Here is a 26,970-nt window from a genome sequence, read left to right as displayed (position 1 = left end):
GGAACTAAGGGGCCTAGCCCGAACCATGAAGAAAAGCCCCAGACCATTATTCTCCTCCATCAAACTTTACAGTTGGCACTATGCATTCGGGCAGGTAGCGTTCTCCTGGCATCCGCCAAACCCAGATTCGTCCGTCGGACTGCCAGACAGTGAAGTGTGATTCATCATTCCAGAGAACGCGTTTCCACTGCTCCAGAGTCCAATGGCAGCGAGGTTTACACCACTCCAGCCGATGCTTGGCATTGCGCATGGTGATCTTAGGCTTGTGTGCGGCTGCTCGGCCATGGAAACCCATTTCATGAAGCTCCCGACGAACACTTGTGCTGACGTTGCTTCCAGAGGCAGTTTGGAACTTGGTAGTGAGTGTTGCAACCAAGGACAGACGATTTTTAGGCGTTACGCACTTCAGCATTCGGCGGTCCCGTTCTGTGAGCTTGTGTGGCCTACCTCTTCGCGACTGAGGTTGTTGTTGCTCCTAGACGTTTCCACTTTACAATAACAGCACTTAAAGTTGATCAGGGGCAGCTCTAGCAGGGCAGAAATTTGACGAACTGACTTGTTGGAAATGTTGCATCCAATGACAGTGCCACGTTGAAAATCGCTGAGCTCTTCAGTACTGCCCATTCTACTGCTAATGTTTGTCTATGGAGATTGCATGGCTGTGTGCTTGATTATATGTACCTGTCAGCAATGGGTGTGGCTGAAAGAGCCGAATCCACTAATTGGAAGGGTTGTCCGCATACTTTTGGTCATGTAATGTATGTGACCAAAAGGAGTTGATGCAGAATCTGCTGAATCCTTTCCAGGGTCTTCCTGGGGCGATCGGCTCACCAGGTCCCAGAGGCCCCTCCGGACTCCCCGGTGCTCCTGTAAGTTCCAGCAGTTAGATTTGCATGTACTGACTGCTTACAACTGGCAGATGCATATAATATTTAAAATCATGCTCGGTCAATCCCTCTCCGTCTCCCTCCCCTTCTTTCTCTTCCTCTCCCTTCACCTTTCAGCCACCCTTATTGACTCTCCATTTGAGGGATTGATTATGAGGCCAAAATTTTACAAGTTTTGTGTTTGCCCCTTAGCCAGAACTAAGAGATGTCCTCTTGAATATTCACGATTTAATGTAGAAATGTTGTTTTGGGTCTTTTTGGTATTTTTGTAACTACAAACATTATGTGTGGTGCGTATAGGGTCTGCCGGGTCTTCTTGGGGAAGAAGGTGACAAGGTGAGGGCCGACTGCTGCACTATCCTGTGTTTGTTGTTTTGTTTGACAATAATAACATGCCTTCCCAGAAAATGATGCACAGATGCTTCCTGATATATGCCAACTTCACATGTATATTGTGAACTCATAATCAACAAAACACACATGGCTGAACTTATTTTAATTGAGAATTTTTAGGGGGAAAAGGTTTCGAAAAACAACCTTTTTGGGGTCAACCCACAAAATGAGGGTGGGTGGGATACCAAGACCCATATGCATTTTTCGGGCCCTAATGACAGGCTAGATTTGGTACTTAATGACAACACTGTCATATTACACTCTTGCACGAGCCCGCGTTTGCATAACAGGTTGGATTGGATTACTTCTAAGTGTGTGTGGCTGTCTTTCATCAAAAAATTGTCTTTTCACTGTACTGCAAGATATGTAGTGATTAAGTTGTTTGGACCCTAAGATCTCAAGCCAGCTTGTGGCTGCTGGTTGCATCATTTTTCTAGGGTGCGGCTGCCGCTGATGCAATGCCTCTATAACCAGTCGTCTGGTACTCATTTTGCCGAAGGATGACAGGCTGCATCAACCCGCCTGGTGCTAAAACAATGGATGAAAGGGGCTAAAACTCAGGACCCTAAGATCTCAAGCCAGCCTCCTTGTCTTGACATCTATCTAGGTCTCTATATTTCTATATTTCTTTATATCTCTAGCTCTCTCTCTCTCTTCCTGTTAAGCCTGGTGTTGGCTTAGCGGTTATGGTGCTGGCTTGGGATCCTAGGATCCTGGGTTCGAATCCTGGTCGATCGCTCAATTAATGCCAGGGGGGTTGACTCAGCCTGTCATGCCTTCCAAGGTCGGCAAATTGAGTACCAGTTCACTTGTAATTCCCTGCGTGTCGCAAGAGGCGACTAACAGGGTTTGTGGCAGGAAGGGCATCCGGCCATAAAACATTGCTTCAAAAAGGGGTCCACGGTAAGGCCAACCCCCGCTCTGCAGGGAAAAATGGCCTCTAAAGGTGGTTCTCTCTCTCTCTTCCTGTTCATGATTTCCTTTCACATTTTATGCTTCCACAGTCAATGGCTGGAGGCATTATGTTTTTGGGTTTTTACATACATAGTCGAGGCTTGTGGAAGAGCTAGTACACTGAACTTAACAGAAAAGGACTTAACAGAAAAGAACTGGACATGGAATATGCAAAAGGAACAGTAGCGTGAGGGTGGAAACACCAACAGCAGAGTTGAAGGCCAAGGTAGAGGGAAATGACAAACAATGGGTGTGGGAGAGGAACAGGAGTGGGGGGGGGGGGGGGGTAGGAAAGGATTCATGGGGTGAACAAGATGGACACAGAAGGAAACTCCAAACAGGGCAAACTGGAAAATTGGAAGTTGGGGGCGAGGGTTTGGTGGAGATGAAAGAGGGTAGAAAAGATCATGGTTTTGGATTGGGGACGATCTGAGGTGGTGGTGAACCAGTGAGACCCATGAGTCTTGAAGACATGGAGGGAAGAATGAGATTGAAGAGAATGTGGAAGTTGGTTCCACAGGTGGGAAAAAGAGGAACAAATGAGTGGTGGTGAGCAGTGATCCTGGATTTAGGTAATTTTACCAGAAAAAGTTGGTGGTGGACTGTGTGCGACCTGCAGAAACCTGGAAGGGGGACAACACATGGAAAGAGAAGGGGGTGCAAGACCAGAAAGGAGGTGGTAGAAGGCAGAGAGACCACCGACCTGTCTAAAAAAAAAAAAAACACCTTTAGAGGCCATTTTTCCCCGCAAGCGGGGGTTGGCCTTTTTCGGGGACCGTGGTTGTTGTTGTTTTTCGGTCCCCTTTTTGAAGCAATGTTTTACGGCCGGATGCCCTTCCTGCCGCCAACCCTTTTTGTCGCGAAATAGCGAAATGATAGATTCACAGAATTCACTTCATTGTGGGACATTGCAATCATCTTGAAGGCCTTGGTTTCCATGGCATCAAGCTGAACAAGGTGTGAGAGCAGTACTCCATTAAGCTGCGGATGAACGTTTGTAGGTGAAAAAGAGTTCAGGTGTGCCAAAAAGGACTTTATACGATGGAGGATGCCCAGTTTGGAGGCTAACTTTGAAATGTGGTTTGCCCAAGAAAGATCATGCCCGATAGTGAGACCCACGAGTTTGAATAACTGAACTTCCTCGAGAAGATTGTTAAGAAAGTAGATGGGGGTGGGGCGGGGTTAGGGTTAGATAGAAATAGTGTGTGAGATTTCTCAGGATTGAAAGACATATTCCAAGTGTTTGACCAGCTTGTGGTCTATCAAGGTCTGAATAGAAGGAAGAGGCTGCAGCCTGTCTGTCTGAAGGATAACGGATGTCACAGCAAAGGGTGGTACCATCAACAAATAAATAAAGAGGATTTTCCAGAAAGTCTGAGACATCATTAATTTCGTTTAATAACGTCTTATTTTCTACCCACAAGTTGATAACCATGAATAATCTGGACAATTAAAACAGGCCATTAAGCCGTTCACTTCTCCGGTCTATCCATTTATTTACATACCATCCAATAGAAATGCCAGTTTTAACCGATGTCTCTACAGGGATCAAGCCTAGCAAACAGCAACATTCCCAACAGAGCTAAACTATTGACCAAGTACGTGTTTTTGCATCTTCACCTGTCTCTGATAGCACGTTCACCTGTGTTTCCCCTCCTTCCCCAGGGTCACCGATCTGTGGTTTGGCAGGGTCAAAATGGTGACAAGGTAAGATGAAGTAATCTTTAAGCTTTATGTAATTGAACACTTCTCTTATAAAAGCACAAAACGTGCATAAGGGTTCATCAAGAACATTCTTAGTTGAGTGAATGTCCCATGTGGCCAACAATGTCTGATCTTGTTTTTTCCTGCCTGGAATTGAGGGTGAAATTGGAGAACCGGGACTACCTGGACTTCTTATTCCCTCAGAGTACTGGCCTTTCATCCACATTAATGCTAGTGCACCTCCACATGGACCAAAGGGGTTAAAGGTAAGGGGCATCGACACATTACTTTGTAACCTCATTAGTTAGCACTGTGCTCGCATGCTTAGTGGAGATTTTGTGGATCCAGATTCACTTCTTCTAATCCAGATCAAGAAATAGCCGATATCAACAGCCTCACTGCATTAACTGTTATTTTACTTTGAAAGCCTTGTTATTTGCAAAGTCGAAGATTTTTCAAGTATATTGGTTGGTCTTGTGCACTATCCTGTCTGCCTGTTTGTTTGTTTGTTACTTGCAAAATCTACGTTTTTTCAGCATTTGCATATCGAGTCTATAAATTGGGAAACCAATTATTTTTGAGGTCAAAAGGTCAAAAGTCAACTCAAGTTCAAACCTCCAAAATCATTAATTTTCATCTAAAAACCCATCAATTTTCATCCGATTGACTTGAAAATTGAACAGCATTTGTATAGTGCCTCACTTAATTGGGAAGCCAATTGTTTAAGGTCAAACGGTCAAAGGTCAACTCAAGGTCAAACTTCTAAAATCATCAATTTTCATCTTGAAAAATCGTCACGTTTCATCCCATTAACTGGAAAATTGAACAGCAATTACATAGTGCATCACGGGATTTGGAAAGCAACTATTTTTGGATCAAAAGGGCAAAGGTCAACTCAAGGTCAAACTTCTAAAATCATCAATTTTCATCTGAAAAATCGTCACTTTTGCCACTTTTGCAAAAATCGTCACTTTTCTGAAAAATCGTCACCGCAAGTCCTCAAACCCCCTCTCCCATCCTCTTAACCGGAAAATTGAACAGCAATTACGTAGTGCGTCACGGGATTGGAAAGCAACTATTTCGAGGTCAAAAGGTCAAAGGTCAACTCAAGGTCAAACTTCTAAAATCATCAATTTTCATCTGAAAATTCGTCACTTTTCATCCTATTAACTGGAAAATTGAACAGCAATTACATAGTGCATCATGGGATTGGGAAAGCAACTATTTTGAGATCAAAAGGTCAAAGGTCAACTCAAGGTCAAACTTCTAAAATCATCAATTTTCATCTGAAAAATCATCACTTTTCATCCCATTAACTGGAAGATTGAACAGCAATTACGTAGTGCATCACGGGATTGGGAAAGCAACTATTTTGAGGTCAAAAGGTCAAAGGTCAACTCAAGGTCAAACTTCTAAAATCAATTTTCATCTGAAAAATCATCACTTTTCATCCCATTAACTGGAAAATTGAACAGCAATTACGTAGTGCATCACGGGATTGGGAAAGCAACTATTTTGAGGTCAAAGGTCAACTCAAGGTCAAAATACTTCCAAAATCATCAATTTACATCTGATAAAGAATCAATTTTAGTCCGATTAGCCCGAGCTTTGCTTAAGATCGTCAATTTTAATCTTATTGAAATGGGCAATTTGATGTATCCATGGCAACCCTTTGGTGGGGATGGGTGGATTTTGCAAGTATCATACTCTGCACGACATCTTTCCTGTTTAAGATCTTTACGAGAACATTTTGTCGAGTGTCTCATTTCACATTAGAAGAGTCCTTGTTGTAAAAATTGCTTTCTTTTGATGCAGAGCTGTGAATCTATATACATATACAGTGATATTTTTGTGTAGGGAAATGAAGGTTTTCCAGGAGAAGATGGGGAGACAGGACCAGAGGGAAATCAGGTAGGACATACACTAACAAACCTGTTTCCTCCTTGGTGCATTGAAATATTGGCCTGTTGCTGTTCTCCTCTGAGCACGTGACTTGCGCTCCTGTGACGCAAGGTTCAAATTTCATAAACTACAATATGTGGATTGGTCTATTGTCTACAAGTGTCCTTATAATTTATGTAAAAGTACACTGATATCTTCTAATTTTTTGTCCGAAGCTCAATATATTGTCGCGTGGACCCTACCTGTCATGAAAGGCACGTGGCTGGAGATTGGCTTGGAGCTCAATTGGATTGGCGTGGCTGGAGATCGTGAAGCAGAGCTTGGAGCTCAATTTGACCACTCACTCATTTGAGTGGTACAGTGAGAAATCGATGTTCTGAGCATGGAATAACCTCGTGCTGGTTATCAGGATTGTAACCTAATTTAGATCCCCATGGAAAATCCAACGGTCGTCTAAAGTCAATGTTATGAAGTAAGGATTTGTTTAATGACAAGAATCAGGCATGAGACACTGAAGCAGACAGATCTCGCCGGATTGGAGGAAGATGATCAAGGATGATAATATATAAATATGCACTTATAATACAATGAAACTAAAACTTCCCTCAAAGCCTGGACACACAACACACAACACAGAATACACACACACACACGCACTGAAACCAGATGAGACTTGTTGAAGTTCAAATGGAACTTTACAGTCTGTTTGAGAACATCATGAAAAGACAGCAGAGCAGGTCCATACTGAACAGAAATGGTGGCAGAGCAGTCTTACTTCTTGGAGTAGTTTGGAGAACAGACCTACTTATTGGAGTAGTTTGGAGAGCAGACCTACTCTAGTTAGTCCTACTCCTTGGAGTAGTTTGGAGAACAGACCTACTCTAGTTAGTCCTACTCCTTGGAGTAGTTTGGAGAGCAGACCTACTCCATTCCTACTCCTTGGAGAGTTGGAGTAGGACCGACCCCCACAAAAGAGCACAGTCCAAGGATAACGTGCATCCTCAACCCCCACTCCCTTCCCCCATCCCAGCCCCAAATCCTTAATCACAAGTCATCAATCCCCCTCCAAACCGCAAGTCCTCAATCCCCCTCTCCCAGCTCTTCTGCCTCACTTCCCACCCCACCCCCTGCCCACCCTATGGAGTAGGACTGCCCACCCCCCTCCCCCTCCTGGCCACGCCCTCCCACACCCTTCTTCTCACCTTATAAACTCAGATCTGTCCTCTCCTCCACCTTTCTTTTTGAAGTCCTCAACACCCCCCAACCACAATTCAACAGTACCTCCTTTTTCTTCAAGTCCTCAACTCCAACTTTTTTTGTTGTTTACCCTTAAATAAGGACCCTTAAAACATTTTTTACCCTTAAATAAGGACCGCCCTACCCCTCATATTTTCGCATAACTACTACAGTTGGCTAACCCAATGAGGTATAAACCATTGGAAAAAGTAGAACTTTTTGGAGCTATTTAAAGGCGCGCGTATATGAAGGATGTCGTGAAAATCAAGCTCAGACACGACTTGACCTCTGGGTAGGTTTAATATCATTTAGATCTGCAGTACATCCTGTAAGAATACATGCATGCAACAGGCATTAAATCAGAGCATTTCATGAGCAGCAATGGTTGATTCAATATAACAATGGTTAGCGCAGCGCATTGTCAGCGCAGCATTTGGGGCGTACATACCATTCAAACTACTGGATAATGTCACAGTGAGTTCCGCTGAAGTGTCTGCGCGCCCCGGTTGTCCCGGGTCTTATAGACGCCCCCTTCCGTAGCGAGCACCCCTGGGTTCACCTTGGTATAATTTCACTACATTCTCCCCGCCGTTAGAACTATACTGCCGCTCGGCAGGTTGCAAGCAAGCATCAGCAATAAACGAATGGGTCACGTCAATCCACGTCAGTCGGTCCACCCGTAGCGGTCGGGGCGGCGAACCTCCCTGCCAGTTCGTGTTCGGAATCTACCGGGCACGGCGTCCCCTAGCCCGGAGTCCCCCGCGTCGGAATAGCCGCCGGAGGTTGGAGTCGGAGGGGGCGCCCCTGCGCCTTCGGGCACGGGAGCGGGGGACGACGGGAGTAACAGTGGTAGTTCCATAGGGGAAGCTTCGATAGAGTCCATAGACTCGTAGACGGGTTCGTCGATATCCCTGTCGTCGTCCCCACATGGGGCGAGATGGCGTACGGAGACAGTAGACTCGCGGCCATCCGCCGTTAACACGCGAGCATGCTCGGGATTAGCCTGGAGGACCTGCACCTTGTCAACAAGGGGGTCGTACTTGCTAGCGCGAACCGCTCGTTTGAGATAGGCGGGCCCCGGTTCAGCGAGCCAGCTGGGTAAAGATTGGATACTGCCGGAGCTTCTAGGGTGGTGGAACAGTCGTTCGTGAGGAGTCTGGTTGGTGGCAGTACATAGGAGAGCCCGGATCGAGTTTAGAGCGGCAGGCAGTGACCACGCCCATTTATTGAGGCCTCGGCCGAGGGTCCGAAGGCTTAGCATGACGGCCCGCCATATAATCCCATTAAAGCGTTCGATCTGTCCATTCGCTTGGGGCCGGTACGGGGTGGTGTAGCTCGAAGCGACATTATGCTAGAGCAAGTAGCCCCTCACCTCCTGGGACAGGAACACCGCACCCCGATCGGTATGCACGTAGGCCGGATACCCGAACATAGAAAACAAATTCTGCAGGCACCGAATAACCGTGGCAGCCGACATATCCCCGCACGTGTAAGCAAAGGGGAATCGGGAATACTCATCGACGATAGTGAGCAGATAGCGAGAGTTGCTCGACATCGGCAGCGGCCCTTTGAAGTCCATCGCCAAGCGCTCCCACGGTCTAGTAGCCCTAACGAGTGTCCCCAGAGGGGGGGGGGGGGGCTATAAAAACGCGGTTTGAGTTCCGCACAGATCGCGCAATCACGGCAGATGCGGCGGATGTCCTCCATCGAGTACGGCAGATTGCCCGCGCGCACAAAATGCGCGAAGCGCGTTACCCCGGGATGACACATAGTGCTGTGCAAAGTGCGCAGCCCCTCCAAAGTTACAACCCCCGCGCAAGTGGCCGGCCTCGATAAGGCGTCAGCGACCAGGTTATCCTTCCCCGGGTGGTATTTGATGGTGTAGCAGAAGTCGGCGAGTTCGATACGCCAACGGGTGATTTTCTCATTCTTAATGCGCTGAGCATGTAAGGTGTCGTACATAAACGCAACACTCTGTTGGTCCGTGATGATTTGGAAACTCCGCCCAAGCAGATACGGACGCCATCGCCGAATTGATTCGACGATCGCGTACGCTTCCTTTTCGACAGATGAATGCCTCCGCTCGGCGGAGGTGAGAGTCCGCGAGAAGAAAGCCACAGGGCGGCCTCCTTGGGAGAGAGTCGCCGCTATCGCATGATCCGAGGCATCACTCTCCAAAACGAAAGAGGCACTCTCGTCAATCGTCGCGACAGCGGCGCCAGCAATGTCGACTTTAAGGCCCTCGAAGGCCGCCAGGGCGGCCGGGCCCATGGGGAAAGTGTCGCAGGCCACGAGGGGGCGGAGCTTTGCGGAGAAATTTTGCACCCACTTTGAGTAGTGGGCGAACAGCCCTAGAGCGCGTTTCAGCGAAGCCCGATCGCTAGGCGGAGCCATATCGAGCAAAGGGCGCAGACGCTCCTTATCCGGAGAGACGGAGCCATGGGTCACGGTGTACCCCAAAAGGTCTACCGTGCGTAGAGAGTATTGACACTTCGCCGCATTCATGGTTAAGCGATATTTCCGCGCGACCTCGAGGAAGCATTTCAGATTAGCGTCGTGATGCTCCTGGTCATACCCACAAACCGTAAGATTGTCCAGATAGACAAAGACATCGGTCAAATTCTCCTTCGCAACGAGGTCATCCATAGCTCTCTGAAAACAAGCGACGCCGTTCGTTACCCCAAAGGGAAGTCTCGTGAACTGGTACAACCGCTGACCCGATTCAAAGGCTGTAAAGACGCGATCAGCCCTAGAGATGGGGACTTGATGATACGCACTACGCAGATCGAGAGTGCTATAAACGGAATACAGGGCCACCTGGCGTACCAGGGCATCCATCCCCGGTAAGGGGTAGGCATCCAGCTGTGTAAAACGATTAATCGTCTGCGAATAGTCGATTACCATATGCCGGCGGTGGGCCTCACTCCGCACCACTAAGACTTGGGCCCGCCACGGTGACCTACTGTGTTCTATGATACCGTCCTTCAAGAGCAGGGCCGTTTCTTCCGCAATGAATTGCGCGTCCGCGCGAGAGTAGCGCCGCGATTTGACGGCTACAGGGGTACAATCAGTGGTCAAATTGGGGAACAGTGAGAGTGGCTCCATGTCCATTTGAGCGAGGGCGCACACAGCGAGCGTGTCCGGCCCTCCGAAGTCTATTTCCAAACGTCCATGCCGCTTAAGGAAATCAAGTCCTAACAGAACGTCAGCGCATAAGGCCGGTAATACCATGAGATACACGTCCGGGAACGTGCGTCCGTTTATCACAAGTTTCAATCGACACGCCCCTTTTGTGCTCAACCGAAGTCCCTGAGAGGCCATGAAGATCCGGCGGGTTGTCCCGAGAACCGGCCACCCATGTTGATGCACGAGTCGCTGATCAATAAAACTATCCGTGGACCCCGTGTCAATCAAAGCTTGCGCAAAAATGCCCGCAACCGTGAGCGGAATGAAGGCCTGCGCTAGGCCGGCAGACCCGGCAGGTATAGTTCCGGCCGGGCGAGAAGATCGCGCCTCGCGGGTGGATCCCACGCCGGCTGCAATCCTTCGGGCAGCATCGGCAGGTTGGGCCTCAGCAGGAGCATTGAAGTCAGTTGGCTCATCAGCAGTTTCATTTGCCAGAGTGGGTGTGGGTTGGTCGTAAGAGCAGCCGCCAGATGGCGCTCGAGCCACGTGAGAAAGGTCTCTGCCGTCTGCAGAGTCATATGCCAAAGTGGGTGCATGTAATTCATAAAAGCTGCCGTCAGATGGGGCTCGAGTCACGTGAGAAAGATTTCTGCCGTCTGCAGATTCACATGCCAAAGTGGGTGCATGTAATTCGCAAAAGCTGCCGTCAGATGGGGCTCGTGTCACGTGAGAAAGATTTCTGCTGTCTGCAGAGTCATATGCCAAAGCGGGTGCATGTAATTCATAAAAGCTGCCGTCAGATGGGGCTCGAGTCACGTGAGAAAGATTTCTGCCGTCTGCAGATTCACATGCCAAAGTGGGTGCATGTAATTCGCAAAAGCTGCCGTCAGATGGGGCTCGTGTCACGTGCTGCGTTTGCCGCACTTCGAGAGGAATTTCCAAAGCAGGAGCATGTCGCTTGTTTGAAGTAGGCGTTCGAACGCCAGTCAAGGTCGGACGCGCTGTGACCGGTCGCGTTCGCGCCATTTGTTTCGGCGGCCCGATGTATCTCACCAAGGTCGGGCGGGTAGCCAGAGGCCCGCGAGGAGGAGAGCGGCTCTTCAAAGCTGAGCGAGGCGCCCCGTCCGGCGCTCGATCCATTGGCTCCGCGATGAGCCCATTCAAGGTCGCTCGGGAATGCGTGCCCCGAGCGGCCTTTCTGCAGACCTTTGCAAAATGGCCCTTGGTGGAGCACAGGTGACATGTCGCCTCTCCGGCCGGGCATTCAGAGCGAGGATGCTGCCGATTTCCACAAAAATAACATTTTGCATACCGGGCAGGCCGTGGCCGGGCAGCGGCGGCAGCAGTGAGGCCGGAAGCGGAGTCCGCTTCCGGAGCTCCCAGAGACTCGGCCGTCGTGGTGGTCGGGTCCTCCTCCGTATCCTCGGCGGTAGCCCTCTCAGGTCGCGCGAGTTGCGAGGTCCCCGCCACGACTCGTGGGTGATCATATGCGGTCAATTGTTCTCGGGCATCTGTGTATACGCGTGCCAGCCGTAGTGCTTCTGTAAATGTCAGCTCCGCGACCTCCAAGAGACGGAGCCGCAAGACTCCAGAACTAATTCCGGAGATGAATGAATCTCGGAGCAAATCGTCCTGCACTTGCTCGTGGGTCCGGACGTCCTGCACGCAGTCTGCCAATAGGTAGCGCAACTCCTGCGCGAAGCGATCGATCGATTCAGACGGTTGCTGTCGCCGCTGAGAGAGTTGATGCCGGCCGTGTACAGCGCTCCGTGTCTTTACGTAGAGGCGCTTCAGCTCGGCTAGGGCCGTAGCGTACGTCCCAAATCGAGAAATGTTCTTGAAAACAGTGTGATGGACCTTGGACTGTAACACGGACAGCTTTATCGCAGCGGTGGGCTCTGTCTCGTGAGCCGCAAAGTAATTCTGCAGCGTGTTGAGCCAATGAGCAAACTCCGATGCAGATCCCTCAGCTTGAGGGTCGGCTCCGAGAATCGGTACCACAATCATCTTGTGGTCAGCCATTCCGGCGATCTAAATGATATTAAATGTCGTGAAAATCAAGCTCAGACACGACTTGACCTCTGGGTAGGTTTAATATCATTTAGATCTGCAGTACATCCTGTAAGAATACATGCATGCAACAGGCATTAAATCAGAGCATTTCATGAGCAGCAATGGTTGATTCAATATAACAATGGTTAGCGCAGCGCATTGTCAGCGCAGCATTTGGGGCGTACATACCATTCAAACTACTGGATAATGTCACAGTGAGTTCCGCTGAAGTGTCTGCGCGCCCCGGTTGTCCCGGGTCTTATAGACGCCCCCTTCCGTAGCGAGCACCCCTGGGTTCACCTTGGTATAATTTCACTACAAAGGACAATCAAAAACTTTGGAAGAGCTCAAACTCTTCTGTCTGTCATTGTGTGCACACAATGTGCAGTAATCACGCAAGTCCTCCAGAATGTGAGACAGCTTTTTCTGTCATATTTACATTTGTTCTCGACTCGAGGGAGCACAATTTGAACACATTGTAAGATTTGTGAAAATATAAAAACCCAATTGGACGTGATGTATGACCCACGCTGTCTCACTGATTGATATTAATGTTTAAAACCTTCCGAGTGACGTAGAAAGCTGAAATTTGGCATGACAATGGACATCAAAGTCCGATACACCGGGGAAAGTCACAGAACTGTCGGAAAGCGTCAGTAAATGAAAATTTACCTGAAATACCATGAACGCATCCGTAAAACAAACAAAAAAAAAACCTCGATCAATATCTATCGTTTGAAAATTGTTATTTCTGCCATTATACCTTAAGGGAAAGGGGCAGAGATAAAGGAGGCATGCTCTCACTTGGTAAAAAAAAGTTTTCGTGAGTCTTGGTTTTTTATTGCAGCTGGCGGCACGCCCTGCCTTTCACGAGCTGCTGCTGTCCATTGAAACTTGGCACATTCCTGCCTACCTGCTATCTTCATCTCACCCAGTTGTGTCGATGGTTCTTGTGTGTGTGGTACCTTAGGGGTGTAATTCCTTCGATCTCTGTACAAGTTATTTAGATTATTTAGTTATTGTTCCCTCTGCCTGGGATTCCTGTATTCGTTATCCTGTTTCCTCATGGAAGTGCTTTTCATTTTTTATTTCATAAGGCTTGCGCGCATGTCTGCCTGCCATCTTTCCCACACAAATGGGTTTGGTTTACTTGATAACCTCTGGAGGAATTAAATTGGTGTAAATACCCTAATTAATAACTGATGTGGTTTTGATCTCATCAAGAGTGCAAAGCGCAGTCTCCGCTCGAGTGCATTTTGTGGCCCAACTGCCTTAAACATGGTCATTGGCGGAGTTACTCTATGGTGAGCTCAGTCTCCACCCTTACTGTGATTGCTTCTGTGAATAAAGCGGTTGATGTAGCATGTGGGAGCCATACACTTGACAATGTAGATTTACAGCGATATTGAAAACCCAAGTATGTAGCCCACAATTGTAAAAAAAACAATGAATTATCTCGTTCACCTAACAATTACAATCACACTCATCTGCGACTATGAATTTACAATATTGTAAAGAAAAGCTTAATAATTAATTATTAGCTTTTAAGTTTGCACCTGTTAAGGACAAGGCGGACACTTTTCTTTACTATAAATTATACAGAGGAGGTGAAGAAGAGCAGACAGTGAGTATAAGGCTCTGCATGATTGGTGGAGCATTTGTACATCCGAAGTCAAATGACATGCAGTGTAAATAAATTATTAAATTATAACATCAGTCGTTATAGCACATCCCTCTGCCAGGTTGAACCGTTTACGGTTTGTATCCCACTGATAGGTGTTACGACCTGGCCTTTAGCTCAGGGTACGGCCTATTGCTCTGGAGGTCCTAGTACTCGGGAGGCCAATAGGTTCCCCGTTCAGTGGCAGAGGTAACAACAGTCATTAAAAAAAAATCAACAAATCAACATGTATGTGTTTATATGGGATTTGAGCTTGAGTTTACAGTGTCAAAGGTTTCTGGTTTTCAAAGATGAAAAGGCAAATAAAAGGTTTTTTTACTGTATGTACAATAGTCTTTCTTTTTATATTACTTGGCAATCTCGTGTGCATAAACATGTTACTCTAGTTCAATGAAAGTTATTATAACCTCCCCTTCTGCCACACCTTGTAATTGCAGTTTCAATAGTCGCACCACCCTTCTTTCCATCGCTTCGCTGACGGAAATACCAATCTTTGCTGCGATGGCTAATCTATGGGGGAAGAAGAAAAAAGGATTCCTAGGAAATCCTGCTCTCCGTTCAGGGATAACCAACGTTTGTGTTGGCATTTGCAGTTTTGACACGCGTGTCCGTAACCATAAAAAAAATACATTTAAATTAAAAAAAATTTTTTTGCAACAAACACTCCTGTGAGTTATCCGAATCCACTGTAGTTGGATTTATTGAAATCCGTTAATCTGTTCTCAAGTTATAACACGACAAACAGACAGACAGCCAGACAGACGGGGCTCCTTTTATAATACAGATGTCATTCTGAGATTTCTTATTTGAAGGACTATGCAGTAGTTCTGAGGGTTCACTGTTGCTTCTACAATATTTCTAAAGTAAAAGTTACATTTTAGTAATATATTTTTTCATGTAGTAGACATTGCGTAAAGATCACCTGACTCTCTCATTGCTGATTGCTTGAAATGCTACACCTTGCCTCCATAGCAACAAAGAGAGGAAAGAAGGAAACCAAAAAAAAATGCACATGGCATGATGACGTCATGCAAATGCCCCACATCATGATGTCACTCGTTTCATCACCACTTCATGCAATGTCGTCACACTATGTGTATTAGTTCTCCATCTCATTATGTCACAAAGTATATGAGCCGTGTTAAATATTTAGTGTACTCTATATCATAATTCGAAAATATTTTTGGCATCGATTGAGAGAATTTGTTGCTTCCTTTTCTGGAGTTGGAGTTTTTTTTTGTAGTTTACTTCTAGCATGTGAGACTCATGAAGGAGCTTGTACAAATATCATCTGGAGAATAAAGACATTGAATTATTCAAAGACATTCGAGGACAAGCAACAAACCAATACAATTTTTATAAGATTTGAAACTGGGATCTAGTATCATGAGCCAACACCAAACCGGCATGACATGTATTAAAAAAACTAATATTGGATTTTTTTTGTAGGGTACACCAGGGCCACCAGGATCAATTGGTGAAAAGGGTATACCTGCCTTACCAGGACCGAGGGTAAGGCCAGCTCTAATTGCTCCATGGAATTTGCTGTAATGTTAACCATATATATACAGTATATATATATATATATATATATATATATACATACACGAGGGGCAGTCAATAAGTAACCTTCAAATATTTTTCACAACTTGTTTATTGCATGTACGTGTGTAACAACTGTTATTTTTCAACATAATCTCCATTGCATTCAATGCATTTTTTCCAGCGCTTTACTCAGGCCTGGATTCCTCTAGAAAAATATATATATATTGGCTGCTTGTGTAGCCATTCGTACACCGCCTCTTGGACCTCTTCATCGGATCAGAAAGTGGTTCCACCAAGCACCTGTTCAAGTGGCCCGAAGATGTGGTAATCCGAAGGGGCGAGGTCTGGCGAGTAGGGTGGATGAGCAAGACACTCAAAATGCAGGTCCTTAATTGTTGCAGCTGTAGCGCGGGCAGTTTGGGGCCGAGCATTTTCATGCTGCAGCAAAACACCGGCAGTGAGTCGTCCACGACGTTTTGATCTGATTGCTGGTTTCAGATGATTTTTAAGGAGGTCGCAGTATGATGCACTGGTGACTGTGGTCCCTCTGGGCATGCAATGCTCTACAAGTGGGCCTCGGCTATCCCAGGAGAGCGTCAGCATCACTTTTACAGCGGTCGGCTGTGTGCGGAATTTTTTTGGCTTCGGTGAAATTTAATGGCGCCACTCTTTGCTTGCCCTCTTCGTTTCTGGCTGAAAGTAGTGGACCCAGCTTTCATCCCCATTCACTACGCGCTGTAAGAAAGTGTCGCCTTCTGTTTCATAACGTCTCAGAAGTTCTTCACATGCGTCCACTCGTTGTTCTTTCAGTTCGGGTGTGAGTTGTCTCAGCAGCCACCTTCCGGAACCCCAGCACGTTATGAATGATATGGTGTGCTGAACCATGGCTAATGTTCAATTCGGAGACCACTTCATCCAGCGTAATGCGACGGTTTTCGCTTAGCACGCGCTCGACTCCTGCAACCATTTCTGGTGTATCGGCTGTGTGAGGCCGGCCCAAGCCAGCAGCGTCTGCCACACTGGACACTCCACTTTTAAACATCCTGTCCCAGTCGTACATCTGCTGCAGCGATAAACATGCATCACCATATTGCATCTTCATTCTGCGATGGATTTCACTGGGATTCACACCCTCACTTCCCAAGAAACAGATAACAGAACGTTGCTCCTCCCTGGTGCGTGCTTCTAAGGGAGCCGCCATCTTGGAACTGCTCTACTGACGTCATACGCTCAATGTTACCAGATCTAAAACAGACAAAACATGACTCCGTACACAGATATAACATATATCTACAACTACACACATTACTTTCACGAATTTAAATCGCCATTTTAAGGTTACTTATTGACTGTCCTATATATATATATATATATATATATATATATATATATATATATATATATATATATATATATATATATATATATATATATATATATATATATATATATACTCAAAGGCAAAAGTTATTGTGACACACAAACAACAAACAGAATCAGTGTTAAACTTTTACTGCCGCGAATGAAATGTTATTACATGGAAAGGCAAATGTTTCAAGGTATGGTAACGATCAACAGTCCATAAGAACAGCACACCTGGCATATGCAAATGAGCCACAACACAAGATGGGGTTCACAAGCAAGTTCACACGGTCAGTAGCGAGTGTGTCCAACTTGTGCATTGATGCAGGCCTGGCACCTTCGCCTCATTGAGGCCACTAAACGTCGATGAAAGTCCTGGGGAAGATCATTCCATATCCGAGGAAGGATTTGGCAGAGTTCCTGCAGCGTTGTTGGAGGATTCGGATGACGTCATAAACGTCGCTCCATTTCATCCCAGACGTGTTCAATGGGTGACAAATCAGGGGATATTGCGGGCCAGGGTAACACATTAACATTGTTCTGATTAAGATACTGCTGTACAACTCGAGCAACGTGTGGTCTGGCGTTATCGTGTTGAAACGTCACTCCAGGGCCGTTCTGTTGCAAAAACGGTAAAGCGGCCATTTGCAAAATCTCGTCTCGGTACCTCACAGCATTCAAGTTCCCCTCAATCACAATCATTGGCGTCCTTGCTGCAGCTGTTATCCCACCCCAGATCATAACGCCCCCACCTCCAAAACGATCCCCTTCCAGAACACATGGCCTGATGTAACGTTCACCTGTGCACCTGTAGACACGTGTCCTGCCGTCAGCTCGGCGAAGCTATGCCAAATGGTGTTTCTATGGACGTTGAATCGACGAGCAACATCACGCTGCGAGCTACCAGACTGAAGCATACCTATAGCTCTCCATCTGTTATTTTCCCCGAGGCATGGCATGTCGAACTTGTTCCAGAACGATGAATAGAGGTGTTTTTCTGACTTCTGCACTTCTTAAGACTGCATTGAGTGGAAATGATAAGCGTCTGGTTGTCTGGCCTTTTAAAGTGAACATTGCTGGCCATTTTTCTCGAATATGTCATGCTTCTTGCAAATTTCGTGCAATTCGAACAGCAACTGCTTGGTTGCGTTTCTTCGACCATTTTAACACACTCTTTCTCTGGTTCAAATCCAAAAATTCATTCACAAGATTACCAATGAAAAAATTCCATGTCACAATAACTTTTGCCTCTGAGTATATATATATATATATATGTATATATATATATATATATATATATATATATATATATATATATACATATATGTGTGTGTGTGTGTGTGTGTGTGTGTGTGTGTGTGTGTGTGTGTGTACATATATGCCTTTGAGATGTGAATTTTCCTTTTTTGTGATAGAAACATTTTAGCTATTCCAAGATCTCAGTGGTTATGTTGTACTCTGCGTACGGGATGCCATTGCTGTGTTGCAGGAGTGAAACTGTGGCCTCCAAGGCAAATTCATGACAAATCCAACACGTGCCTTATTTTGAACCCCATCAAGTTAAATTGTTACTCGCCATGCAATAAGCAGAACATTGCCTCTGGATAATTGTCATAACAGGCCACCTGTTTGTTGCACATGCAAAATGCGGCTCAGGGAGCGATGACAATGAGTAGGAATTGTGATGAGGGACGAGGGATTGTTCTCAAGGGAATGGGGGAAAATTTGAATTTTTTTAAAATAAAATTTGAAATGAAAGTGAAATTTTGAATGGATTTACATATACAGGTTCGCTTACGAAGGTCTCCATAATTAATCAGTGAAACTACCACCTGAGGCTCCACACCACCATTCACTCCACACTCACAAAGGGAGCCAGGCAAGTGGGAAACGCTGACTTGGTCCGACAGTCTCATGTACAAATGGTGGTGGGCAGGCGGTAGATCCAGGACCCAGTGGAGATGACGATGATCCTAGCGGGTCCCAGAGAGGAAATCGATCTGATCCAGGCTCCAACAGCATTACACAACCACTAACCCCCAGAACCATGCCAGCCCTGAGTATTTATCGGCTCCCCTACTCCCTCTGGCCCCCAGCGGACCATCAACCAACAATGCCACCAAGTGCCCATGGCTCACGTGACAGCAGCACCAGGCTATCCGTGTTTTTGACATATCTCTCAGGAGGCGAAGTCCCAATGCCTGCTTCTGATTCCACTGCAAACAGGTTGGTGGACTCGTTTTCTGTTTTCTCATTTTTGGTCTCACCCTTGCTGTCCTGGCACGGATGCCTCCTTTTATCCTCCTTAACCCATCCATGTTGCATGTGTTCTTCCAGAAATCCAAACATGTTTCTGCAATTATACACCGAATGTTCGAACGCATTCCTTCATTCATACATCCCTTTATTCTATCATCTATCATCAATCCCACTCCTCCCTCCAGGTCTTTAAAACAGCTGTTGCTGTTCACCACCATCTCTTATCTTCCCTCATCCAAAACCTTGATCGTTTTTACCCCCGCTAATTTTCACCCTAGATACACATTTTTGAAATTCCAACTTCTTTCCTGGAAGTCCTTGCAGTGTCCATATGTTTTATACCTCTCCCACCCCCCCTCCCCAACCCCCGAGCCCTCTCCCTCCCACAGTTCTCTCGATGTCCTTGCTCTCAAATGTTGTGTTTGTGTCCTTCCCCCTCTCTCCCCATCTTGTCTACCGCTCCCCTTATTTTGTGTTTTGTGTGTCGGTTTGTCTTTTTGTGTGATTAATGTTAGCTCTTTCACGAGCCTCGATCTTGTATACAAAAAAAAAAAAAAAAACTGTGGAACCTCCTGTCCGTTATCTCATAACCCTCCTCCCCCACCTCTAGCACCTCATGTCTTCTCCCACACCTGCCCCTGCTCTTTACTCTCAATTACTTCCTCTCCTCTTACACATTCTTCCTTTTGTTACTCATCTACTTACCTGTGATGTTTTTTCTTGCCTGTATCCCCTTGATGCTCTGTCAATCTGAGAACCTGCTGCCCTCTGTCGTCCAGCTCTTCCATGAACAGAGACTTCTGTATAAAAAATGGACAGTATATGTCGTGAAAATCAAGCGCAGACACGACTTTCCTCAGTGTAGGCTTTAATATCATTTAGATCGATAATATCTCCTGTAACAATACATGCAACAATAGGCATTAAATCAGAGCATTTCAAGCACAGCAAAGGTAGCTTCGATATAACAATGGTTCGCGCAGCGCAGCCTTTGGGGCGTACATACCATTCAACTACTGGATAATGTCACAGTGAGTCCCGCCGGAGTGTCCGCACGCCCCGAGTGTCCCGGGTCTTATAGACGGCCCCCCTTTTTCGTGGCGAGCATCCCTGGGTTCACCTTGGTATAATTTCACTACATTCTCCCCGTCGTTAAAACAAGACTACCGCTCGGCAGTTCGCAGGCAAGCATCAGCAATAAATGAAAGGGTCACGTCAATCCACGTCAGTCAGTCCACCCGTAGCGGTCGGGCTGGCGAACCTCCCTGCCAGTTCGTGTTCGGAATCTACCGGGCACGGCGTCCCCAAGCCCGGAGTCCCCCGCGTCGGAATAGCCGCCGGAGGTCGGAGTCGGAGGGGGCGCCCCTGCGCCTTCGGGCACGGGAGCGGGGGACGACGGGAGTAACAGTGGTAGTTCCATAGGGGAAGCTTCGATAGAGTCCATAGACTCGTAGACGGGTTCGTCGATATCCCTGTCGTCGTCCCCACATGGGGCGAGATGGCGAACGGAGACAGTAGACTCGCGGCCATCCGCCGTTAACACGCGGGCATGCTCGGGATTAGCCTGGAGGACCTGCACCTTGTCAACAAGGGGGTCGTACTTGCTAGTGCGAACCGCTCGTTTGAGATAGGCGGGCCCCGGTTCAGCGAGCCAGCTGGGTAAAGACTGGATACTGCCGGAGCTTCTAGGGTGGTGGAACAGTCGTTCGTGAGGAGTCTGGTTGGTGGCAGTACATAGGAGAGCCCGGATCGAGTTTAGAGCGGCAGGCAGCGACCACGCCCATTTATCGAGGCCTCGGCCGAGGGTCCGAAGGCTTAGCATGACGGCCCGCCATATAATCCCATTAAAGCGTTCGATCTGTCCGTTAGCTTGGGGCCGGTACGGGGTGGTGTAGCTCGAAGCGACATTATTTTGGAGCAAGTAGCCCCTCACTTCCTGGGACAGGAACACCGCACCCCGATCGGTATGCACGTAGGCCGGATATCCGAACATAGAAAACAAATTCTGAAGGCACCGAATAACCGTGGCAGCCGACATATCCCCGCACGTGTAAGCAAAGGGGAATCGGGAATACTCATCGACGATAGTGAGCAGATAGCGAGAGTTGCTCGACATTGGCATCGGCCCTTTGAAGTCCATCGCCAAGCGCTCCCACGGTCTAGTAGCCCTAACGAGTGTCCCCAGGGGAGGGCTATAAAAACGCGGTTTGAGTTCCGCACAGACCGCGCAATCACGGCAGATGCGGCGGATGTCCTCCATCGAGTACGGCAGATTGCCCGCGCGCACAAAATGCGCGAAGCGCGTCACCCCGGGATGACACATAGTGCTGTGCAAAGTGCGCAGCCCCTCCAAAGTTACGACCCCCGCGCAAGTGGCCGGCCTCGATAAGGCGTCAGCGACCAGGTTATCCTTCCCCGGGCGGTATTTGATGGTGTAGCAGAAGTCGGCGAGTTCGATACGCCAGCGGGTGATTTTCTCATTCTTAATGCGCTGAGCATGTAAGGTGTCGTACATAAACGCAACACTCTGTTGGTCCGTGATAATTTGGAAACTCCGCCCAAGCAGATACGGCCGCCATCGCCGAATAGATTCGACGATCGCGTACGCTTCCTTTTCGACGGACGAATGCCTCCGCTCGGCGGAGGTGAGAGTCCGCGAGAAGAAAGCCACAGGGCGGCCTCCTTGGGAGAGGGTCGCCGCTATCGCATGGTCCGAGGCATCACTCTCCAAAACGAAAGAGGCACTCTCGTCAATCGTTGCGACAGCGGCGCCAGCAATGTCGACTTTAAGGCCCTCGAAGGCCGCCAGGGCGGCCGGGCCCATGGGGAAAGTGTCGCAGGCCACGAGGGGGCGGAGCTTAGCAGAGAAATTTTGCACCCACTTCGAGTAGTGGGCGAACAGCCCTAGAGCGCGTTTCAGCGAAGCCCGATCGCTAGGCGGAGCCATATCGAGCAAAGGGCGCAGACGCTCCTTATCTGGAGAGACGGAGCCATGGGTCACGGTGTACCCCAGAAGGTCTACCGTGCGTAGAGAGTATTGACACTTCGCCTCATTCATGGTTAAGCGATATTTCCGCGCAACCTCGAGGAAGCGTTTTAGATTAGCGTCGTGATGCGCCTGGTCGTACCCACAAACCGTAAGATTGTCCAGATAGACAAAGACATCCGTCAAATGCTCCTTCGCAACGAGGTCATCCATAGCTCTCTGAAAACAAGCGACGCCGTTCGTTACCCCAAAAGGAAGTCTCGTGAACTGGTACAACCGCTGACCCGATTCAAAGGCCGTAAAGACGCGATCAGCCCTAGAGATGGGGACTTGATGATACGCACTACGTAGATCGAGAGTGCTATAAACGGAATACAGGGCCACCTGGCGTACCAGGGCGTCCATCCCCGGTAATGGGTAGGCATCCAGCTGTGTAAAGCGATTAATCGTTTGCGAATAGTCGATTACCATTCGCCTGCGGTGAGCCTCACTCCGCACCACTAAGACTTGGGCCCTCCACGGAGACCTACTGTGTTCTATGATACCGTCCTTCAAGAGCAGGGCCGTTTCCTCCGCAATGAATTGCGCGTCCGCGCGAGAGTAGCGCCGCGATTTGATGGCCACAGGGGTACAATCAGTGGTCAGGTTGGGGAACAGTGAGAGTGGCTCCATGTCCATTTGAGGGAGGGCACACACAGCGAGCGTGTCCGGCCCTCCGAAGTCCATCTCTAAACGACCATGCCGCTTAAGGAAATCAAGTCCTAACAGAACGTCAGCGCATAAGGCCGGTAATACCATGAGATACACGTCCGGGAACGTGCGCCCATTTATCACAAGTTTCAATCGACACGCCCCTTTTGTGCTCAACCGAAGTCCCTGAGATGCCATGAAGATCCGGCGGGTTGTCCCGAGAACCGGCCACCCATGTTGTCGCACGAGACGCTGATCAATAAAACTATCCGTGGATCCCGTATCAATTAAAGCTTGCGCAACAACGCCCGCGACCATGAGCGGAATGAAGGCCTGCGCTAGGCCGGCAGACCCGGCAGGTATAGTTCCGGCCGGGCGAGAAGATCGCGCCTCGCGGGTGGATCCCACGCCGGCTGCAATCCTTCGGGCCTCAGCAGGAGCATTGAAGTCAGTTGGCTCTTCGGTAGTTTCATTTGCCAGAGTGGGTGTGGAGTAGTCGTGAGAGAAGCCTCCAGACGGCGCTCGAGCCACGGGAGAAAGTTCACTGCCATCTGCAGAGTCATATGCCAAAGCGGGTGCATGTAATTCGCAAGAGCTACCGCCAGATGGCGCTCGAGCCACGTGAGAAAGAATTCTGCCATCTGCAGAGTCATATGCCAAAGCGGGTGCATGTAATTCGCAAGATCTACCGCCAGATGGCGCTCGAGCCACGTGAGAAAGAATTCTGCCATCAGCAGCTGGACATGCCAGAAGGGAAGCATGTAATTCGCAAAAGCTGTCATCAGATGGCGCTCGAGTCACGTGCTGCGTTTGCCGCACCTCGAGAGGCAATTCCAAAGTGGGCGCATGTCGCTTGTTTGAAGGAGGCGTTTGCACGCCAGTCAAGGTTAGATGCTTTGTGACCGGTCGCGTTTGCGCCATTTGTTTCGGCGGCCCGACGTATCTCACCAAGGTCGGGCGAGAAGCCAGAGGCCCGCGAGGAGGAGGGCGGCTCATCAAAGCTGTGCAAGGCGCCCCGTCCGGTGCTCGATCCATTGGTTCAGCGATGAGCACATTCAAGGTCGCTCGGGAATGCGTGCCCCGGGCGGCCTTTCTGCAGACTTTCGCAAAATGGCCTTTAGTGGAGCAGAGGTGACAGGTCGCCTCTCGGGCCGGGCATTCAGTCCGGGGATGCTGCCGATTGCCACAAAAATAACATTTTGCATACCGGGCAAGCCGTGGCCGGGCAGCGGCAGCTGCAGTGAGGCCGGATGCGGAGTCCGCTTCCGGAGCACCCAGGGACTCGGCCGTCGTGGTGGTTGGGTCCTCCTCCGTATCCTCGGCGATGGCCCTCTCGGGTCGCGCGAGTTGCGAGGTCCCCGCCACGACTCGTGGGTTATCATAGGCGGTCAATTGTTGTCGAGCATCTGCATAAACGCGCGCCAGCCGTAGTGCCTCTGTAAATGTCAGCTCCGCGACCTCCAAGAGACGCAGCCGCAAGACTCCAGAACTAATTCCGGATATGAATGCATCTCGGAGCAAATCGTCTTGAACTTGCTCATGAGTCCGGACGTCCTGCACACAATCTGCCAATAAATAGCGCAACTCCTGCGCATAGCGATCGATCGATTCAGACGGTTGCTGCCGTCGCTGAGAGAGTTGATGCCGGCCGTGCACAGCGCTCCGTTTCTTTATGTAAAGGCGCTTCAGCTCGGCCAGGGCCGTATCATACGTCACAAATCGAGAAATGGTCTTGTACACAGTGTGATGGACCTTGGACTGTAAGACGGACAGCCGTATCTCAGCGGTTGGCTCCGTCTCGTGAGCAGCGAAGTAGTTCTGCAGCGTGTTGAGCCAGTGAGCAAACTCCGATGCAGATCCTTCAGCCAGAGGGTCGGCACCGAGAATCGGAACCACGATCATCTTGTGGTCAGCCATGGCGAAATAAATGATATTAAATGTCGTGAAAATCAAGCGCAGACACGACTTTCCTCAGTGTAGGCTTTAATATCATTTAGATCGATAATATCTCCTGTAACAATACATGCAACAATAGGCATTAAATCAGAGCATTTCAAGCACAGCAAAGGTAGCTTCGATATAACAATGGTTCGCGCAGCGCAGCCTTTGGGGCGTACATACCATTCAACTACTGGATAATGTCACAGTGAGTCCCGCCGGAGTGTCCGCACGCCCCGAGTGTCCCGGGTCTTATAGACGGCCCCCCTTTTTCGTGGCGAGCATCCCTGGGTTCACCTTGGTATAATTTCACTACAGTATATAGACAGAAAATGGAGATAACAACCCAAGTGAGAATTATCAAGCAAGGCATGAACAGCTGCTCTAAATGCGGTTAGGTCAAGCTTATCATTTATTTATCTCGTTTTTGCGACAAGACTTAATCCCCTGAAATATTCATACTCTGATACCATAAGGCATGGAACACATTACAGAGAACAATTTTTTGCCAGATAAAATCCAAAGAACGATCTGTTTTATGGCTCAAACTGATAGGAATATTTGTGGAATGTAGTGATCTCATCTGTCTTTTGTTAGCTGTTTTTCCTCTGTCCTTTTCCACATTATAGGGTCATCCAGGAAGTCCTGGGCCAATTGGTACACCTGGAGGAAAGGTAAGAAAACAGCACCAACTGGGTAAATAGGCCCATAATTTAAGGAAATGTTGGGGGAACTGGTTCATAATTTCATGAAATGTTGAGATGCTTAGTTTGTGTCACAATCTTGTTTTATTTGACACAGACCCCCTTTCCAGAAAAAAGGAAGTAGCTGGAGCAATTGATTGCGACCACATTAACCTCTGATGCTTTCCTCACCAAAGCAGCTCATCACATTTCTTATTCTTCTTTCAGTGAAAAGTGTCTGAGGTTACGCAATCTAGAGAAACATCCCTTCAAAAATGTAACATTCATCTTCTGGAGTTAATTCACTTGGACTGATGCTTCTGTCACATCCAAACAAGACGAATTGAAATAAGCTCAGTGGAAAAACTATTCGAACTTTAGCAATGGATTATGACTGAAAATTTATTGTTGGATCAGAATAGAAATGTATGGATCAAGAATATCTCCATTTTTGTCAGAAACTGTTTGCACACTTGAGTCTGACCAATTAGCTTACATTATTACCCTCGCCAGAGGAGAGGGTATTGCATTTGAGTCCGTTTGTTTGTCTGTTTGTCCGCACAGGATAAATATGATTTTCTCTGCAACCGTTGGTCCGATCGACAGGAAATTTTCACCATAGGTGCAACTCCACCTGTGGAATGTTTTGATGATAATTATGACGTCATCGGTCACGTGGTTCGGCCGCCATCTTGGAAAAACCGAAAAATTTTGCACCTCTATATCTCCGAAAGTGCTGAATAGAAAAAATTGAGAGATGGCTCATTGTAAAGAACTCTCCATGGGGAATAAAATATGTTAATGATGATGTCATGGGTGCCTCCATTATGACATCATAATTCGACAAGTACAAAACTTCATCCGATCAAGATGAAATTTATTGAGTGTCCTGTGGGCATAAATTGGTGGGGAAAAAAATATTGATGACATCATAGGGCACGTGGTTCGGCCGCCATCTTGGAAAAAACGAAAAACGTTGCACCTCGGTATCTCCGAAAGCGCTGAATAGAAAAAATTGAGACATGGCTCATTGTAAAGAACTCTATGGGGAATAAAATATGTTAATGATGGTGTCATAGGTGCCTCCATTATGACGTCATCATTTGACAAGTACAAAACTTCATCCAATCAAGATGAAATTTCTTGAGCATAATCTAGGAATAAGTTACTTTAGAAAAAAAGTAATTATGACGTAATCGGTCACGTGGTTCGGCCGCCATATTTGTTTTAACACAAAAGCCTTAAAAACCACTGAAAATACATCCTGGCGAGGGTTTGCAATCTCTGATTGCTCTTTTTCTTGTTACCCTCGCCAGAGGAGAAGGTATTGCATTTGAGTCCATTTGTCTGTGTTGGTTTAGCCTGGTGTTGGTTTAGCGGTTAGGGTGCCGGCTTGGGATCCTACGATCCTAGGTTCGAATCCCGGTCGATCGCTGAATTAACGCCAGGGGGGTTGACTCAGCCTGTCATCCTTCCGAGGTCGTGCAAATTGAGTACCAGCTTGCTGGGATGAATGATCCCGGTGTGTACCCTGATTTAGAATAGGTACACCATATCCCTGCGCATCGTAAG

The 26,970-nt window shown here is 47.8% G+C and overlaps 1 protein-coding gene across 14 annotated transcripts in view; it reads left to right on the top strand.

Moving 5' to 3' along the window:
* Positions 1–26,970, top strand: part of LOC137435086 (uncharacterized) — a 254,059-nt gene that overhangs the window by 70,336 nt on the left and 156,753 nt on the right. For 11 of the 14 annotated variants that reach the window (XM_068128534.2, XM_068128527.2, XM_068128529.2 and 8 more), the window contains 7 exons: positions 807–869; positions 1,188–1,223; positions 3,900–3,941; positions 4,097–4,204; positions 5,796–5,849; positions 15,385–15,447; positions 25,345–25,389. The exons of 1 other annotated variant lie outside the window; for it this stretch is intronic. In XM_068128534.2, coding sequence (XP_067984635.2) covers positions 807–869; positions 1,188–1,223; positions 3,900–3,941; positions 4,097–4,204; positions 5,796–5,849; positions 15,385–15,447; positions 25,345–25,389 — 411 coding nt within the window. The remainder of the gene's footprint in view (positions 1–806; positions 870–1,187; positions 1,224–3,899; positions 3,942–4,096; positions 4,205–5,795; positions 5,850–15,384; positions 15,448–25,344; positions 25,390–26,970) is intronic. 2 more of the 14 variants (XM_078784660.1, XM_078784662.1) reach the window with 2 other exon arrangements.

The sequence above is a fragment of the Myxine glutinosa genome, chromosome 9, assembly GCF_964187855.1.
Source record: "Myxine glutinosa chromosome 9, kmMyxGlut1.1, whole genome shotgun sequence".
NCBI classification, from domain to species: Eukaryota; Metazoa; Chordata; class Myxini; order Myxiniformes; family Myxinidae; genus Myxine; species Myxine glutinosa.
This window is presented reverse-complemented; position numbering and strand designations above follow the sequence as displayed.